Here is an 18,184-nt window from a genome sequence, read left to right on the forward strand (position 1 = left end):
AAACCACTTAGCACAAAATCCCGCAGTGATAAAACTGGGGGCTCATCCTGTTCACTTGGCTGGATCTTCCATGGATCCTGAATCAGTGCTGCATAGACATTCAATTACTTCCTCACTTCTGATTCCTGTACCATCTTATATCTGAGTTGCAAAATGCTTTTGCAGATAATCTGTTCACTGCGGTCAGCTTTTGCAGCATTCACAAATAAGCTGCAGCATTAGGAGACCTGTAATCCTATTTTGGCAATTGTGCCACGTGGCATTGCCAACCATCCCTACTTTTCTTTTAATACCAATGGTGTCCTCAAGCTTTACCATTCACATGAGCTGTCATAACTTGCCAATAGTGCCACCCAGCATTACCGTGCACATGTAACTTACTGGACGTGATTTGCTTTACCAGATGTGCACTCTTGTATCTAAACTTTATGATGCTCTAGAGTATTATGAGGCCTGTGTACTCTCCCTTTAGCAATAATTACCAAGCGACCAAGCATCTCTACTCTTGTATAATGCCAATAATGTTCTCAAGTAAATCCAGCCATGTCTATTCTTGTATCTTAGTAATAGTGACATGCAGCATTAGCTTATGTTTTCAGTAGTGCTTCACAGCATTCCCAGGTAAGTGTACTGTAATTTTAGGAGTAATGGCGTGCATAACCAATTCGGTGCTATTGTATCTTACCACTAGCACTCTACAACATTGGCAGGTCCATTATCTACAAAATAGGTCAGAACACCCGAGCTGAGCAACACATTTATTCTGCCACTGTAAGAGTTGTCACCAGCACTTTGTACAAGTGAAAATAAGGGATTGTATTAGCTTGGCCTTTTGTTTCATGCACCACTAATAATGGACAATACAGTGAGGCACGTTGGACCTGTCGAGGTAATCGTTTTTACATTCAAGGGACAGTCAAAGCAACTTCTCACCTGTTCACTAGACCAAAATGTGTGGTTTATTGTTCTGCTGCACATAGTAACAGTTGTGTCATTGCTGCTGAAGATTGTACAGGTTCCTTGCCTAAAATATGGATTTGATTCAATCTAAAGGCTGTCACAGAGCCTTCACCCCTGTCTTTTGGATCTAGTACAATCCATCTCTTTCATTTACTGGTTGTCTATTCGAGGAACTCCTCCACTCTGGAGTTGAGTAACATTGTAAGCACAATGCAGTGCTTTCTGTGGATCTTCCTGAGCCCCCTCCTCGGTTCCTATGTTTGTCCCTATCCCCCTTATGTTTTATGACTGCTGTTATATATGCCCCCTCACTGACATGCTAACCCTACACCTGTCGCCATCTTGCATCTTTCTAGTCTTGATCTCAATGCATAGGAAAGAAGCACCTTCTGACCTGCAAACATGGTCACCTCAATTTTTTAAGCTAATTCTGCACCTAACAAACCCGTCCTCCATAGCTTTTAATTTTATTTACTCTTATTGAAAGACATGTTTGACAAGCCCGAGTCTGAGGTGTGTGGCTGGGATGAGTGTGATCAAGAATGGGGACTATTGTGGATTTCAACTCCAAATGGCTGTTCTCCAGATGCTGACACTTTGGGTTTACGGGTTGTTTTAGATCAATGGGGTAGACATGACAGAAGCCAGGCACGATCAGGCAGTAGCGCTGCTTACCGGTTCCTCACCCACCATCACCCTGCTGGTGGAGCGAGAGATAGTAAAGCCGGGTGAAGAAGCAAATGCTGGAGCCTCACCAGCACTGCAGCGGATGAGGCCACATTCCCCGCCACCACCAAGTCAAGTGAATCCTGGTGACGAAGCTGAAGGGCAGGAGGTGGATCCATTTGAAAGAAATAACCGGGCACGAGGCATGGAGGATGAATATCCAATGGAGGTAAGAGTTTATTTTTTGTTCCCATGCTTTGAAATCCCCTTAAGAGTAATTAAATGTTGCATTTAAATTGAGCTTGGTCACACCAGACCTTTTGTTTTGGGGTTGGGGACATTTGTTCTCTAGCATACATGTTTTAGTTTTAAAATTCTTCTTGCAATACTTAGGGGATTCTTCACGCATTTCAGAGGAGTACTTTCTTTTGAATGTTTGTAATGGCACAGTCCCATTGTGTAACCGGTCCTCATGTCATTAAAATGTACAAGCCGAGGTGAGTGACGGGGGGAGTTGGGGATCATTGCTGAATCATGTGTTCAGCAAACAATAGGAGGACAAATGGCAGCCTGAAGGCAGTGACCACTGTAACTAAAGAAGTAGATCTCTTCCCTCAAACCTAACAAACAAGATTAAAAGATTTCAGCAGAGCACTATACCCGATGGCGAATTTATTTACCTGTGCATTACATATATAAAGAGCTTGTATCCAATTTTGTGAAGAAATCTAACAAATGCTAAAACATCAAAGACACATAAAAATTGTATTAACACAGATGCATAAAAAGAAAAAACACAAAGAACCTAAACTTAAGGTAGTAGTGCTAAACTATGGTGATGTCTCTTAAGCATTTTAACAGAAGTATGGAGAGGTGGTGACTCATTTCCCATTTTTGGGCTTTAAAGAGAAAAGGAGGCCAAAATATGAGTAAAATCAGGTAGGACATTGGCCGTTTCAGAGACATCTACTCTCAGAATGAGCTGGCTGGTACAAAGTGAAGAAATCAAAACGATAGAAGGGGTGTAGACACGACATTTGGTACATTTAAAAATTATGCACAATTAATTAAATCACAAGGTATACAAAATAGGTAAACCATGTAGATAAGGTAAGTGAGAAGTAATATGAGACAACTGGCTGATTCCATATAAAATGCATGTTGATACCAAGCAATAGATGCAAATAGCAAATTGAGAAAAACCAACACGCATAGAATAAACAATAGTATTTCAGAAGAAGCGCATGAGAATGCCTGTAACCAGGAAGATAATCTTTAAGTTCATATTGTACCTTCCTTAAGGGTGTTAATCGGAAGCATTTTCATTTCCTTAATCAAGCGTTTTGGGAGAGTAGTGCTGCTTTTACAACACAAAATTCCTAACGCTTTGTCATTTCGTGTTTTGATTGTTGCAATGTCTGTGACGTTGCTATAGCTAACTCTAAATATAATGTAGCAGCTGAGCACTACTGAGGTCTAGATCATGGAGAGTCTCTCACCTGTAGTCATTGAGATGTGTGACCTGGTACCTACCTCCTTCCATCCATTATAACATTGGAATCTCTCCAAAATAATGCTTTTCTTTCTTGAAGGGGCAGGGCTCTTCTTTCCTTCTGGTAGGGGTCTTCTGTACTCTTGCAAGTGCTCTCTTGAGGACTTTAGTCTGTATCATTGAAACTGAATGGGTGCGACTAAAACCTCAAGAACCATCACCTTCCAGGTTTAAGTATCACTGGAAATACTCTGAAAAGAAGGCTTGAGTAACAATGTGAGGCTTCTTGTGGTTCTCAGGCCACACCAGCCGTTCTCCACACTGTAACATGTGCCATATGGCTCAGTCTTAAGTTAAATTAAAGCGTATGGCGTTAATGAGCTGCATTTGTGTTGGGTGCGCTAACCTAGTCCAGAAGAAGCTAGGCACTTCTTTTTCAATATTTATGCCTGTTTAGTGTTTATTTTAGCAAAGATTTATAAACAACGTCCTTTTCTTTACAAGTTAATTGCCTGGACTTGCATGTATTAAATGTTTTTTTCTGTTTTATACCTCCCACCAGCTTATGGAGTGAGCCTTCTACTGCTATGGCTTGGCCTTGCTACCTTGGGTTAGTCAAGTGATAAAAGGGTGCACTTGGTCATCCAAGTGCAATAGTATTTTGACCCCAGAAAAGCATTGCTAAATGACATTAAATGTTAGCGTATTTCCGGTAGTCTGTTACTGCCCTGGATCTGCAAAAAAGCCATGCAAATGGGATCCCACTAAATAAAGTAAATAACCCCTGTCTGTAGGTTCAGTGTATAATTTGAAAATGTATTAAATTTAAAAAATAGGACTCCTGGTCTTAAAATGTTTTCTGTAATTTAATTGTGTAATCAATTACTAAGCATGTGTTTGTTAAGCTAATTCTAACCGGGAAACCTTTTTAAGTGATTTAAAAAATATATATTCTGGAAGTAAGTTTACATTATTGAATTAGATCACTTAAATTTGTTGTTACTTTTACATACACTTTTAAATGACTTATTTTCTTACCTTAAATGACCTAATATTGTAGTTGCATCATAGTATATCTAAATAAAAGTATTGGGATAGGTGCTGTAGTGAGGTTGAAGTAACAATGGTCGTTAGAAGTAATGATTTTGTGGATGGAGGCTCACCATGTCAACAGGCACTAGTTCTTAAGACAGAGGACCTAACCGATCAAACTTGAGTCGTCCTACAAGCAACTAGTGTGGGTGGCTCATTACTCCTGAAATGGGTCTGGATAACTTCAAACAGATGAGTAGTCAACAATATTCATTTATGCTGTACCCTTACATTCTTTGAATTCTCAGACATTGACAGAAGATCTAAAGTTGTTGATCCAACAGATTCATAGCCTGTGGCATAAAGGTGCCTTAGAAGACTTTACAAGAAAGACAAACCAGGTACTTCCTGGGGCAGCACAAGCTGAAACATGCAGCCCTAGAGTCTTAAGATTTATCAACAAGTACACCTTGAAACATACTTGCATTGCTGTGAATTTTCCCATAACCTAGGGCAGATTTCATTTGATCACTGGATCTCAGGGATGAGCATTGCCTTGTCACCATTCACATGTTGCGGTAGGTATCCATTTTAGTCACTAGCCTGATTATAATGTGCCTCGGGATGTGCTTGGAGACACCTGTGCAGTGTGACATTGTCAGCCCAAGTGTTTGATACTCACTCGCTAATTGCCTCACATTTCCAGATAGCCCTATCAGTACCTGCAGGTAGATGCATGGCTCTTGTGTACATTCTGCATCCTGTAGAACTGTGATCCTCTTCTGCATAATCTGAATTAGGGCTCTCCAAGAAGTGCTTCATCTGAAGTGGAACTGTAGGAAGCTGGCTCTTAATGTGATATATCAATCTAATGTACCGTGTAAAGAGTCTAGCAGTTCCCTTACTAGTGGACAGGGCTTGCTATGCAATACTAAAATGCTTTATTAGTGGGTAATGTAGTTAGGCAGCCTTAGGCTTAACACAGAGGACTGTAAGACATTTGCAAATGCACACAATGATTAATAAATGACAACACAACTCAAGGAGGAGATCCACGCCAGTTTATAAAAATAGCAAGTATGTTAATATATGTTTAGGCATCAAAGAAAAATCGTTCAGGTAAGTTCATTTTCAAATAGAAGTACTTTTCACTTTAAAAAGTGGACATGGTGCAATTTCAGAGTTCTGCAATGTTATCCAATGGAGGAAGAACAAGTTTGGCAAACAGCTACAGTACATCGACTTACAGGACCAATCACAGGAGTTGAGGTGAATGGTGGGCAAGGTCCAAGACAGCACCAATAATACACCACAAGTGGCACGAGGGCGGCAGGGTGCAAATCAGTGTCTGGAGCCTGATGTTTTTCAATGGGGATCGGTCTTGGGAAGAAGATGCTGCAGGTTCTGGCTAGCAAGCCAGTGGGGCTGAGCCAGTGAAGTAGGCCAGGCCTTGTGATGCTCGGGAATAGGGGGACACCTTTGTTCCTCTTCTCCAAGGCCTAGGGGCAACAGGTGCAGACGGTGTCTTAGGCGTTGAGTTTTTCCTTACCGGAGCAGTCGCGGTAGGGGGGTGGGGGGCCCTGCATGCAGCGGCTGCAGGCAACTGGGAGTCCAGGAGGGGTGAAACCATGCAGACTCTCTCTGCAGGGCTGGGGAACCTTGTTGGCAACGTTGGCCCACTTCAGCTCAGTCCGGAGGAGACTAGTGCAGTGGTGCTTCAGATGTTGGGTTTTAGTGGTTCCGGAGGTCTCCGAGTCCCTTCGTTGGAGTTTCTTCTTGAACAGTCTTTGTCAAAGGCAGACAGTCCTCCCATGTTTCTGGAGTCACATCTGGAGGACGAGTCGACTTTGGTGCAGTTTTAGATGAGAGCTGCAGGTGGCGGGGCTGGGGCCAAGTCAGGTGCTCTCTTCAGTCTTCTGCGGCTCTTCAGTGTCCTCTCTCATGTCGTCAGGATCTGCTTCTGTGGTGCCAGGGACTCCCCTAAACACTGAACGTATGGGAGTGTAGCCACTGGGCTAGTGACCCTAGGTATCACTATGCCCCCCCATATGACCATTTCCTGTAGGAAGTGGGCATAACCCAGTTCCAGAATGTCTCGGCATGCCATCACAAAGATGGCTACCTTTGAAAAATCACATCTAACTCGCGGTAGGCCCACCTTAGGGGTGGTACTAGCCTGGAGGTGGCCCGCTTACCTGACTAGCTAATTTTCGTGCCTCTCTAGGTGCCAAGGGGGCTCTGGACAGGGGGTGGCTTCCGCTCCTGTGAGGCGAGACAAATTTGCATTCCAAAGGCAGCAGCTCCTTTAAAGCTTGCCAGTCCAGTGAGGCTAATCAGGTTATCCTGTGGAAGGGGGTGTTACACCTTCTTCCCGGACAGGCTTCTGTTCCGATCTCCTGTGAGCAAAAGGCTCTCACCCTATGAGGTCAAACTCGTCTCAAGTGTCGGGCTGGTAGAATCCAGTCAGAAAGCACACCAGAGACTGGTAGGTTTTCAGGGGGCATCTCGAAGATGCCCTCTGAGGGAATGTTTTTTGATAAACCCACACTGATGCCAGTGTTGGATTTATCAAGACGAGAAGTTTGGTACCAAACATCCCTATTTTCAATGAAGCCATCATGTAGCTGGGGAACTTGTTTTCACCAGTGTCCAGCACATGTCCTTAAAAGGGCTTCCCTGGTCACTTGCACTGGCAGAAGTAGGGCTGCCCAGCATAGGCAGATATATCCTCACATATAATAGTAAGCACCCTGCCTCAGGGCTGCTGTAGGAGTGACTTACAAATATTACATGCAGTGATAGGGGACACGACACACAGGGATGTGTGATTGGTCATGTTTTCACTTTTGTCTGCACCAAGACACGCAGCCTGCAGTGGCAGTCGTGCATATGCCTGGTGAGGGGTCTATCTGATAGAGACTACTAGCCGCAGATTCCTTCACGTAGAATTATCCCCAGGCGTGAGACTGGATCCGGAAACTTTTTTGCCACAGCATCCCTGCGTGTCGGGGGCGGGGAGAAATCACGCGACTCCGCCCAGGCATCGTCAGCGTACATGACGTCAGCGAGGTCACATAAGACCTGCCCCGGCGCGCCTACGTCAGTTTTTTCCGCGTGCAACACGTATCCGAACCTTGCTACGGGCCTGTTAGGGTCCCCCTTTTTTCTTCCATTTCTTTTGGTGGAACAGTGTGCAAATGCCTTCGTGCTTTAAGACTTGCACGTCTTGTGGGCATCTTATGTCGGCGACAGACCCTCACCTCATTTGTATGTGGTGTTTGGGGGAGGATCACGGCACCACAGATTGTACGGCGTGCCAACAGTTGAAGTCGCGGCGGGAGCGCCGGATGAAACTTCTCTTGGCGCGTCTCTCCAGGTCGACGTCCTGCCATCGGTCTGCTTTGGCGGACGGCTTCAGATACGGCCGTGGTCGTCGTCCTCGCCCTTCTCCGATGTCACATGAGCGTTGCTCCCCGGTGGCTAAGTGTCGCAGTTTGTCCCCGGGGGCTGATTTCCAGCCTTCCGGGGGCGTGTACTCTCCGTGGGTGATGCGGCACCACGTGTCTTCCTATTCACCGTTTCCCGGTGTTGGGGCGTCGAGAGTCCAAATGGAGACATACGCGGCGGCTTTGCAGGCCTCGCTGGCGTCTCCTCCTCCATCCCCTCCTGGGGCGTCGGCGGATCTCTTGCTCTGCGCAGGGCTCTCTCCGGCACCGCCGGTGGCTCCGGCGCCGACTGGTTCGGATCCAGGCTTGGAGGATGTGGTACTGTTGGGGCGCGGCTCCTCTGGGCACCTCCTTCAGGCCACGCCGTCTCTGCCTCCCCGCAAACTCCCGCTGGAGTCCCTGTGGTGTCGCGGGAGGTCACCGGTGCTCTGGTCGCATCCCCGAGCCCCTCTCGGTCCTTTGACAAGGTGGTCCTGTCTAAGGCCGTGGTGACGCCGCTACGGCGCCGGCAGCAGCTGGACCGTGCGGAGCCCCTGGGGTCAGTGGACCCTCCTCGTCCCGCTCCGGGTCGAGGCCAAGGGAAGACCCCCTGTCCCTCTCCGGGCCCCTCTCGTCCCTCCCCACAGGCGGCTGCCTCGTCAGAGGGCGAGTCTGAGGTTGAATCGTCCCTGGCGCCGCCACATGGGTTGCCCAGCGTTCTCCGCCTCATTCTGGGCCGCGGAGGGCTTCGTGCCACTCCCCAGGTCCGTCTCGTTCCCCCACGCAGGTGGCTGTCACAGCGGGGTTCGGCGTTACTCCAGCGCCGCCCCGGGGCCGGTGTGGCTCCAGCTCTACTCCGGTCTCCGGTCCCTGGAGCAGGGTGACTTGGAGGTGCCTTGTCCGTTGACGCCGGCTGGTGTCGATGTCTTACCTCAAGCAGCGGACTCTACGGCTCCGCGCAGGGGTCATACCGCGGATTCGTCTTTGGACGCTCCTTCTCTGGAGGCAGGCTGTATATTGGTGTTGTCCTCCCCGGCGAGGTCGCCATGTGGTGTCTTTTTCACCGGCGTCGAAGGGCGACTCCCTGACCTTCCTGGGGCAGAGGTGTTTGTCGGAAGAGCGGCAGGTCCCTCATTCTTCGGCTCCTTCTGACTTTCAGGTCTGGCCCTTGCCCGCCCTCCTTGGCCTCGGGGACGGCCCCCTTAGTTTGCAGCCGTCGCCCGCGGAGGAGCTGCTTGTTCCACCACGGGCCCTACGGAGGTGGGTGTGGCCTTCGCTCACGACTGTGAGGCATTCTGAGCATGGGTGACCCGGTGGCTCACTTTCTGGCAGACCATCTATTGGAGGTCCTCCACCAGGGCACTGGTGGGAGGGAAATCTTGCTTCCCTTTGAAGGTTTGCTCCTTTCTTCCTTGACGGGGGCTTGGATGCGTCCTGCCTCAGGGGACCCGGTGCCTTAGCATCTTCTGCACCGGCACCTCCTGGTGCCGCGTGACCCGGCGTGTCTTTCCCTTCACCCCTCAGCCGCCAGCCCCCTTTTGCAGACTGCTTTTCCCTCCCTGCCTCCACTGTTGACTCAGCCGTCCCGAGAGGCCTGCTGGCTGGACTCTTGGGGACGCAACATGTTCGCCTCAACCATCGGGCCCTTAACACCTTGTGTGGGCTGGCTAGGGCCTCCTCCTGTTTGTGGGACTCGGCTGAGTCTCTGGGATCTGCAGCGTCCCAGGAGTCTGGCCTGGTGGACTTACAGCATCATGCATTAGATGGCCGGAAGCTTGCGGTGTTTATTCTCCGCTCCGGACATCTCAGAGGTGCTGGGCTGGGCCATGATTTCCTCGGTCGCTCTCCATCGCCATGCTTGGCTTCGGGACAGAGTATTCCCTGAGAATATTCGGGAGCGACTCATCGACCTTCCGTTTGATGGCAGCCTTTTCCATGCCCCGGCCGATACTGCCATCCAAAGGCTCTTGGCAGGGCTCCGTCCTCCACCTTATCCTCCTCCGCCTTATCCTCCTCCGTCCCCTCCTCAGTGACTTCTGAGTTGGGTTGATTCTGGGCCTTCTTAAGCTGGCTGTTCTAGCTGTGCAGTGTGTTTTCTGGCCGTTTACGTCCTTCCTTGGTACTTTGGCATTGTTGGCTGCTGGACGACCCTTGTGTTGATCGTGTGTGGTTCTGCAGGAGTTGTTGCGCAGGCCTGACCCTGAGATTGGGCCTTCTGCTTTGCTTGGGCTACTTGTCAAGCCTTCAGCGGCGGTGTTTTTTTCCCCGTGGCTCTTTTTTTTCCCCCGCTCTGCTGCGGAAGTTCTTCCAAAGAGGGTTCCCTTATCTTGGGACTTAACGTACCCTATGTGGGGTAGTGGTAGCTGTCATATGACTTGCGCTCTTCTAAAGGGTTCTGGTCGCCTTCGGGTGCCTGTTCTCCATGGCGTTTAGGTAGGTTGCTTTTGCTTCCTGAGGTCGTGTGCGCGGCCACTCGTAGTGGTGGCCTGGTCATCTCCTCCTCTCCCTACTCCTGTCCTGAGGTCTGGGATGATCCTGTGTCTCCCTTGCCGGGCGTCGCCTACTCGGCCTTCCTGGGGCCTCAGGCTGTTCTTCTTGCTTCTGGCTTTGACTGCCGGCGCTGTTCTGGCTGGCAGGCTGCTCTCCATCTGGAGTAGGTTTGCCTTCTTTTCCCTAGTTTCCTTGTGCCCTCTAGGCGGCTTCTTCTTTCTCTTCCGCTTTTCCTGTCTTGGTATTGGGCGGAAGCTATGTTGCCTTGTGGGGTAGTGGGGTGCTTCGGCCTCTGTCCTTGCCCTTGGTTCCTCTGCAGTGAGTGTACGAGCCTCTTCAGCCTTCTTTCCCTCCTATATCCCCTTGGGGTCGGTGGGGTCCTGCTTGAGGGGGTTCCCTTGGCCTGGCAGGGGCGAGGTTCTACCTGGTCCACAGATCTGGTCCCCTGTGGGGCCCTCTGTTCTGCATTGGCTGGTGGGGTCCTTTTGCAGACCCTCTTTCCCAGGGGGTATTGCTAGGGTATCTATTCTACGTGAAGGAATCTGCGGCTAGTAGTCTCTATTAGATGTACGAGTTACTTACCTTCGGTAACGATGTATCTGGTAGAGATGATTCTAACCGTAGATTCCTTCACGGCCCGCCCTTCGTCCCCTATTCTGCGAGGACCCTTGGGTTGGTCTTCGGTACTTGCCTCCCAGTGGGGGGCTGTGTCTCCTGTGACTGCCTTCCTTGTTCTTGACAGGTGGCTCCGTCTGGGGGCGGTTCATTCCTCCTTTAGGGGGGGGATGGGGTTCCAGTGCCCTGCTGCTCTGGCTACTCCAGGTTTGGGGGGCATTGCTTTCCATCCCTGTCCTCCCTCCCCTCCCTCCCTTCCATTGCTATGCTCTGATTAAGGGTCATCTGGCCTTGTCTTGCCTTTGTCCCTTGTGGCTGGTTGCCCTCGAGGTTGGGGCGGCTTGGAGGTTTGTTGTCCCTGTCTGTCTTGGGACTGGTCCTATTTCTTGCTCAGGATGGGGGGGGATGGGTTTCCTACATGTGCCATGACTTTTATGCATGTTCTTGCCTCCGGGGCACAGGGATGGGAGGTTGTCTATATGCTGGCAGGGTGACTGCGCAGGTTTCCGCTTGTTCTTCTTCTTCCCCTGCCCTTGGGTTCTGCGGTGATGGCACTACTCTCTGGTGTTAGTCATCGTTTCTTTCCAATTTTTCTGCTCTTCGCACACTGTTCCCATGCTTCCACAGTTTTTTATCTGGTGGTTCCGCGTTGTGGTGCGGAAAGTTCTCCACTGAAAACTGACGTCGGCGGGACGTGTCTTATGTGACCTCGCTGACGTCACGTACGCAGACGACGCCTGGGCGGAGTCGCGTGATGTCGCCCTGCAGGGATGCTGTGGCAAAAAAGTTTCCGGATCCAGTCTCGCGCCTGGGGATAATTCTACTTAAAGGAATCTGCGGCTAGAATCGTCTCTACCAGATACATCGTTACTGAAGGTAAGTAACTCTTAAATTAGGGTGGCACAATTCATGCTGCAGCCCTTAGGGATCCATAGGGTCCCTCAGACTGTAGGTATCTGGGTACCATTTACTAGGGGCTTACAGAGGGCGTTAAAGGTTTGCCAATTGAGGAAACTATTGTACAGTCTTGTGAAAAAGCTCTGGCACTGGGGACCTGGTTAGCAGGAACCCAGTGCACTTTCAGTCGAAATCACATCGGTTACCTGGCAAAAAGTGGTGGTGACCATGTCCAAAAGGGGCACTTTCCTACAGGAACCAAATCCTTGGAGCCTATACATTCGACATCATGAAAAACACCCTTTCATGGTCACCGAATCAATGAAACCTTGCTATAGATCTGCTTTTTCACAGACACATCTGGAAGGATGGGGAAACACAGCTACCCACCAAAGGGCTCTGGACATTTAAATGAGCAATCGTTTCAGTAACTTATTTCCAATTATTGAAATGCATCTTGTTCTGGTAGTTCCGGTAGCCCTGAAAACCCGTTTTACCAGTATGATGTTGAAAAGCGAACTCTGGCTAAAGGGAGCCAGGGAAACCATAGATTAGTGTAATCTTTGGCCATGCATCCACACTGAATGCCCTTTGGAAGTTTATTTTCTTGTGCAGTTTGTGCGATCAATGTTTTCTAGCTGGAATTTTTCACGGAGCTAATGAACAGTGCTGATTAGGTTTTGTTAATACAAGTTAGTATAGTGAGTTACTTGTTCTAATTGATTGTGCATCTGAGCTCTTTAGTAGGTTTTCTCTTGTTTCTATGGTTGCATTACGGCTCTTAACTTGTATATAACATACAGGTCACATCTATGCTTTAATTATTGTCCACTTGTCTTCTACAGCCAAATTTAATTTGCTATGCCTCGTGGTCATTCATATTTGTTGAAGGAGAGATTGGAAACCTAGCTTAGGATGACATTTTCTTATTTGATTAACATTGTGTATAATCGTGAGATGTGTTCTTTATTGAAAACTATTTTAGTGAATGTAACAAAAGGTCTTACTTGATTGTGGAGCTGTGCACTGTTTTCCATTGTAGGAATGCCTTGTTGAAGCCATCTGTTAGTAGTTAAGCTTTAACTTCTATGACAGTTACTCTTGCACTTTACCTTCTTAACTGCCTAGCACTCACTCCATAGATAGTGCACATTTCATGTCAGAATGCCCTTTTGACACTGTTTGAATTCTCCAATAAATGCAAACCAATGTGACAGGCTACTGCTTAAAAGCATTCTGTTGAGTAAAAGCAAGTTTTGTTCAAGTGGATTATCGCTTACATCAAAATTGTGAGGCTTTTTCTTTATCTCTGCACATTCTACTGAATATTTTTTTTTAATTTTTTATTGTAAACAGAGATCTGCATGTACAGTTAACATCTGCACAACACTTCATTACAGTTACTCAATACAAATATGAACTTAAGACTTCACATATGCCCTCTTCACTATTACACGTCATCATCTGAGTCACTATTCTTCTGGGGGGGTGCAGATGTCTCCCCTATATGTATTCCATTTTCCCCATATTCTACCCCATTTTTGGGGGCATTTCCTATTAATAAATGTGGCCTTCTCCGCTACCATGACTACATCCTTATCATTACCCCATTGCACCACAGATGGTACATTCTCAATCCCCCACTTTTGTGCAATATTCCTCTTGGCTATCACCATGCGTGTCTTTGCCCATTGTCGTTCGGCGTAAGTAAGATCCGTTAGCCCCCACACATTCAAAAGACAGCATTTAGGCTCCAGCGGGACTAGTTTCCCTGTTACCTCTGCAATTATTCTTACCACTGTCTCCCAATATGGTCCCAGTTTCATGCAGCCCCACAATGTGAGGTAGAAGGTACCCATGTCCCCACACTGGCGTAGACAACCCGGGTCAGGGGACCTTCCCATCTTGTGTAAAACCACCCTGGTGTAGTAGGTCCTATGTAATAAATATTTTGTTTGGTTCTTATGGTTTACAGTCTGTCTCTCTTGGCTGCCAGCACTGTGACCCTCAACTTGGTTAACCAAGTTACTTCTTTTCTGCAGTTGATTCTCCAAGTTGAGCAGTTGAGGCTTACTGTTAAGTGTAATATTTTTTTTAATTAACACACAACATGACAATGTAAAGGACATAAACTTGATACCCAGCAGTATCTGTCAGATATAGGTTCTTGTTTACAGGTGGGTAAAGTAAAGTTAAACTTAGGAATTTCGTAAAATCACTTGAAGGTGCTAGCATCTGTTGAGGCACAGATACACACCTCGGGCCCTTTTAGATGTTTTTTTTATTTTAATTTTTTTAAATAACCTTGGCCTTTATAACCTGTCCATGCTCATGGGTAAAACCAAGGGTGATCTTAGCACTCATTGTATGCCCTTTCGTTTACTAGCTTGTTTACTTCCACTTAGTCAGCTCAGTAGAGTACACACTTGTGATATGACATAGAAACACTTTCTTTTTTTGTTTGACTGACATTTACTTGGATATCATGCCAAAAGGCAAAATATTTAAAGACATTCTAAACTACCCTAACACAGTACCTAAATCAAATTCACAAGAGAGCCTTGCTGTTCTCATTTAATGGGGTTACAGGGAGTCCAGTAGTGACAAAGTCCCAGCAGCTTGACATAGTCACTGGGTAAGGGAGTCAGTTGGAGATGTAACTGGTCTAATGATGTGCATGGGAACTGGATGCTGCTTGTTGTAGGCACCTTCAGCAAAGTCCTCCAGGCTTTGATAGGAGGTGCCCGAATCTCAAAACTGGATAGTTAATCAAAATGTTCAGTTGGCTTAGGCCCTCAATGGTTGGAGTAACCTTCTACACCCACGGTCTCAGAGAAGCACACCTGAGAACTGAGATTTAGAATCGGGGGGCAATCATGACTTTAAGCATTTGTAACTCTTGAGCAATTAGTCCTTGAATGACCATTCCTTTGGTGCCAGAATTAAGGTGACTAGTTGCAACTTAGATGAGGGGTGATGAGCAAAATTAAAAGTCTGTGCTGGATATGGGTCAATACAGGCTCTTCTTTGGCACCAGGCAGGGAGAGGATGTCACAAGCTCTCCTCACTCAGTCTTCGAATACATTTTGACTGCTCTTGGACCTCTGATTTCATATTCTATTCTAGGGGAAAATCTGGTTTAGCTGAGCTGCAAGGTATTCATGTCTCCTGGGCTAAACAGCTGCTTTTGCTCTTTGTTCCATTGGAAAGGAACCAGCTCCTCTCCCCTCTTGAGGCAGCTCTCCTAAAGCTCTTCCAATACATAGGCCGGCTCACGTTCTTGGGGATCATCTAGCAACAAGGTCCTGTCTTAAGTAAGCATTCTCTCTGATCTAGTGAATGAAGTCTCCTCAATGTCCTGATGAATTGCGAGTTACTGTTTCAGAGAGGCACTGGCTGTAGCTAGGATTAGGAACAATGCAAAATCTAAACATTCTTCGAGTCAGGTGGGAATTTTTATCTCTGGCTTTCCAGGCGGCCACCTAGTCACCTTTTTTCTTGGTTGACACTAGACAACATTCCCCTGGTTGCTGGGGAAGTTTCAGTGGAAGAAAGCTGGTTTTATTATCCAAACTTGCTTCACAATGTTAAGAATTTCTTTTGTGTTGTATAACTCCGTGCTTGAAACTGTTTCTTTCAGAGAAGAAATGCATGCTTATGCTGCAGCAATGGTTCAAACTTGAAATACTTTCCATTTTGTAGCAATGTCCCGATTTTTCACAATTTGTCCCCAAGGATAGATCTCTTGAGTATGAGGTGATCCGCATAAACATGGCCTTTTCACAGTAACTCAAAGGGCAGCTGTTTCCCTCTCTTTGACACAATCTGGATGTCATTAGCCTTGTGGTGTATGCAAACTATCAATGTTGAACTGTTCTTGATCTGAGATTATTTTTCTTCTCCTAACATTAACTTTATATTCCGTAAATTCCCACCCTTTATTTCTTACAGGAGGTCCTGCTGGTGAAAGCAGGTGGTCCTCTTGGACTCAGTATCGTTGGTGGAAGTGATCATTCGAGCCATCCTTTCGGAGTCCTTGAACCAGGGGTCTTCATCTCAAAGGTACTGTGAAAAGGGGACAGCCAACCTGTGTATGGGGAGGTGTGCACTTTGGGGTCAATATGTGCTGATTCGACGATGTGATTTTAATGGCAGATACCGGTTTCTTGAAAGCGCAGTTGTGTTGTCACTTAATTTTTGTACACACAGAGGGTGTTTGTTCCCACCTCTGATTCTCTGGTACTTGTCATTTATTCAAGGTGATTCCCCAAGGGCTAGCTGCTCGTAGTGGACTACGAGTAGGCGACAGGATATTAGAAGTTAACACCATTGACCTGCGACATGCTACCCACCAAGAGGCAGTGAATGCCCTGCTTTCTAACTCGCAGGAAATTCGGATGCTGGTCAGGAGAGATCCTCCACCACCGGGAATGCAGGTACGTACACAGTGTCAAATGTTGAGGATAATTAGGATGGGCACAACACTTGGTAACAAGGCGTTGTGTGTGTGTCTGTGTATAAACTACAGTAGCCACTCCAATAGTATCTACATTTTGTATTTGATGCTTGTTTGGAGGAGTTCCTCACACCATGGGACTAGCGTTTGTGGAAGGATTGTTTTAGTGCATCTCTTCCCAGACAGGAGTTGACATGACATTATTTCAGTTTTTTTCAGGGACCTTATGATTAAACATACCTGTTCAACTCAGAGGCTGTTTAGCATTGGAAACAGCAACAAATGACCTGATCGGTCCGATGCGTACACGTTTTTGGTTTGTTTGCAGAGCTCTCTCCAGTCTGTTTTTAAAAAACATTAGGATGAGCTCTTCATACTTGCAGTTGTAAGTCATTCTTCATTGGGGCCACTTCAGCTTTGTAACTGTTTGGGTCTGTTGGTGTCTCAGAGGCTTCCATGAAGGCAGCCAAACTGCAAATGTTAGTGATCATCCTTTGAAGCTTTTCAACCTTATCACCAATCAGGATTCTGTAACCAACCTTCAATTCACCTCCTAGTACTATGGCCTTCAACAGCAATCAGGTGGACTTGCCTAATGGTGGGACTGAGGCTCCTCGATGAGCAAACTGAAGAACCATGATCGACAAGCCTTACTTCTCATGCCGCCCATCCCTCTCTATATTCAAGCCAGTGTGAGAGTATATGGGGGTCTATGTTCCAGGCTGTCATGGTTTAACATTTGCGCACTGTGACTGGATATTTTGCAGCTTGGCCACACCATATAATTTATTTTACAACCCTCCTATAACCCCACCAAAAATAAGAACACCATCTACAGAAATTTAAAAAAAGGTTTTTCAGGAATAGCGATAGAACCGGTGCTCAAATTCGAACGTAGTCTGGGATTTTATTCATGGTTCTTTCTAGTGAGACAGAAATTGGGGTAATGGTGCCTTTTCTGGACCCAAGGAAAAAGTTGTGTCATTCAGTATGGTCTCTCTTCTCAGCATACTAGAATCGATCATGAAGAATGTGTCCTAGCGTCCCTCAACTTGGAGGATGCCTATTTTATTTTCCAATTCTCCTCAAGCACTGGAGTTTTGTTTGTGGTCATTGGTCAGCATATTTAGTTCAAGACTCTGCCCTTTGTTTTTTTTGTTTGTTTGACTCTGTCTTCATCAAAATGTCTGACCCTGTGACTGCAAGGAATTAGGGTGTTTTCCTTATTAGAAGTTTGTCTCATCAAAGGCGTGTCATCTGAGCGCACAAAGCAAGCAGAGAATTCGACCTTACACAATATTAGTGTAATGTGTACTTTTAAAGCAGACAATGCCATGGAGTATCTCGTTGCAAAATACGGTGTTTGTTACTGAACTCACTGGTGCTCATACACCTGCTAAACCAAATGAGCCTAACTCTAAACAGAAAAAGAGTCAATACTAGCACTTCACCAACAGTTCATATCCCTTGGGTCTTGACATCTGCACACTCCTCTAAATGCTTATTCTTCGTAGGAAAGGTCAACAAGCTGATGTAGTTAATAGAAGAACTCAGAACAGATCGGGATTTGAATTCTCAAATATAAGACAATGCTAGGGATGATGTCATCTTGTATTCTTCTTATCCCTCAGTGTCTCCTCAGATGCACCCACTCCTACACCCAGTTATTGGGACAGCATTATTTCTTGGGCTCCTAAAGTAAAGCAATCCATTGCGTGGTGGATTGAGCTGGCCAACATCTATGCGGGTCAGGACCTGTATTTGAAAGTGACACATTTATTGTAATTTCCGCCTGACAATGGATGCGTCTTCCAATCAAAGTCTCACCATTAAGGACGGTAAGATTGGCTCTAAAAGCCTTTCTAACTTAGGTCGAAAATCAGCAAGTACTCATAAGAACCCACAACTAAACCACTCTTGCTTTAAAAATCAAGGTGGGTCAAACTATCAAAGGAAGCTCAATCTTTTGGCATTAGGTTCTGCTTCACAACATAGAGCTCACAGTTGAGCCTGCAAAATTATGGCGGACACCTTGAGCAAAACCAGTTGGAGCTGCCAGGAGTGGGAGTTAGACATGAAGCAACTGCTCTTCAACAGATGTGGTGCCCCTCCTCGATCTGTTCTCTTCTCCAGGCAATACAAATGCCTACT

General features: G+C 46.8%; 1 protein-coding gene across 28 annotated transcripts in view; it reads left to right on the plus strand.

Moving 5' to 3' along the window:
• SCRIB (scribble planar cell polarity protein) overlaps positions 1-18,184 on the plus strand; it is a 792,600-nt gene that overhangs the window by 510,801 nt on the left and 263,615 nt on the right. For all 28 annotated transcript variants that reach the window (XM_085604619.1, XM_085604607.1, XM_085604621.1 and 25 more), the window contains 3 exons: positions 1,580-1,855; positions 15,529-15,639; positions 15,837-16,013. In XM_085604619.1, coding sequence (XP_085460745.1) covers positions 1,580-1,855; positions 15,529-15,639; positions 15,837-16,013 — 564 coding nt within the window. The remainder of the gene's footprint in view (positions 1-1,579; positions 1,856-15,528; positions 15,640-15,836; positions 16,014-18,184) is intronic.

The sequence above is a fragment of the Triturus cristatus genome, chromosome 5_1 (assembly GCF_964204655.1).
Source record: "Triturus cristatus chromosome 5_1, aTriCri1.1, whole genome shotgun sequence".
Classification (NCBI taxonomy): Eukaryota; Metazoa; Chordata; class Amphibia; order Caudata; family Salamandridae; genus Triturus; species Triturus cristatus.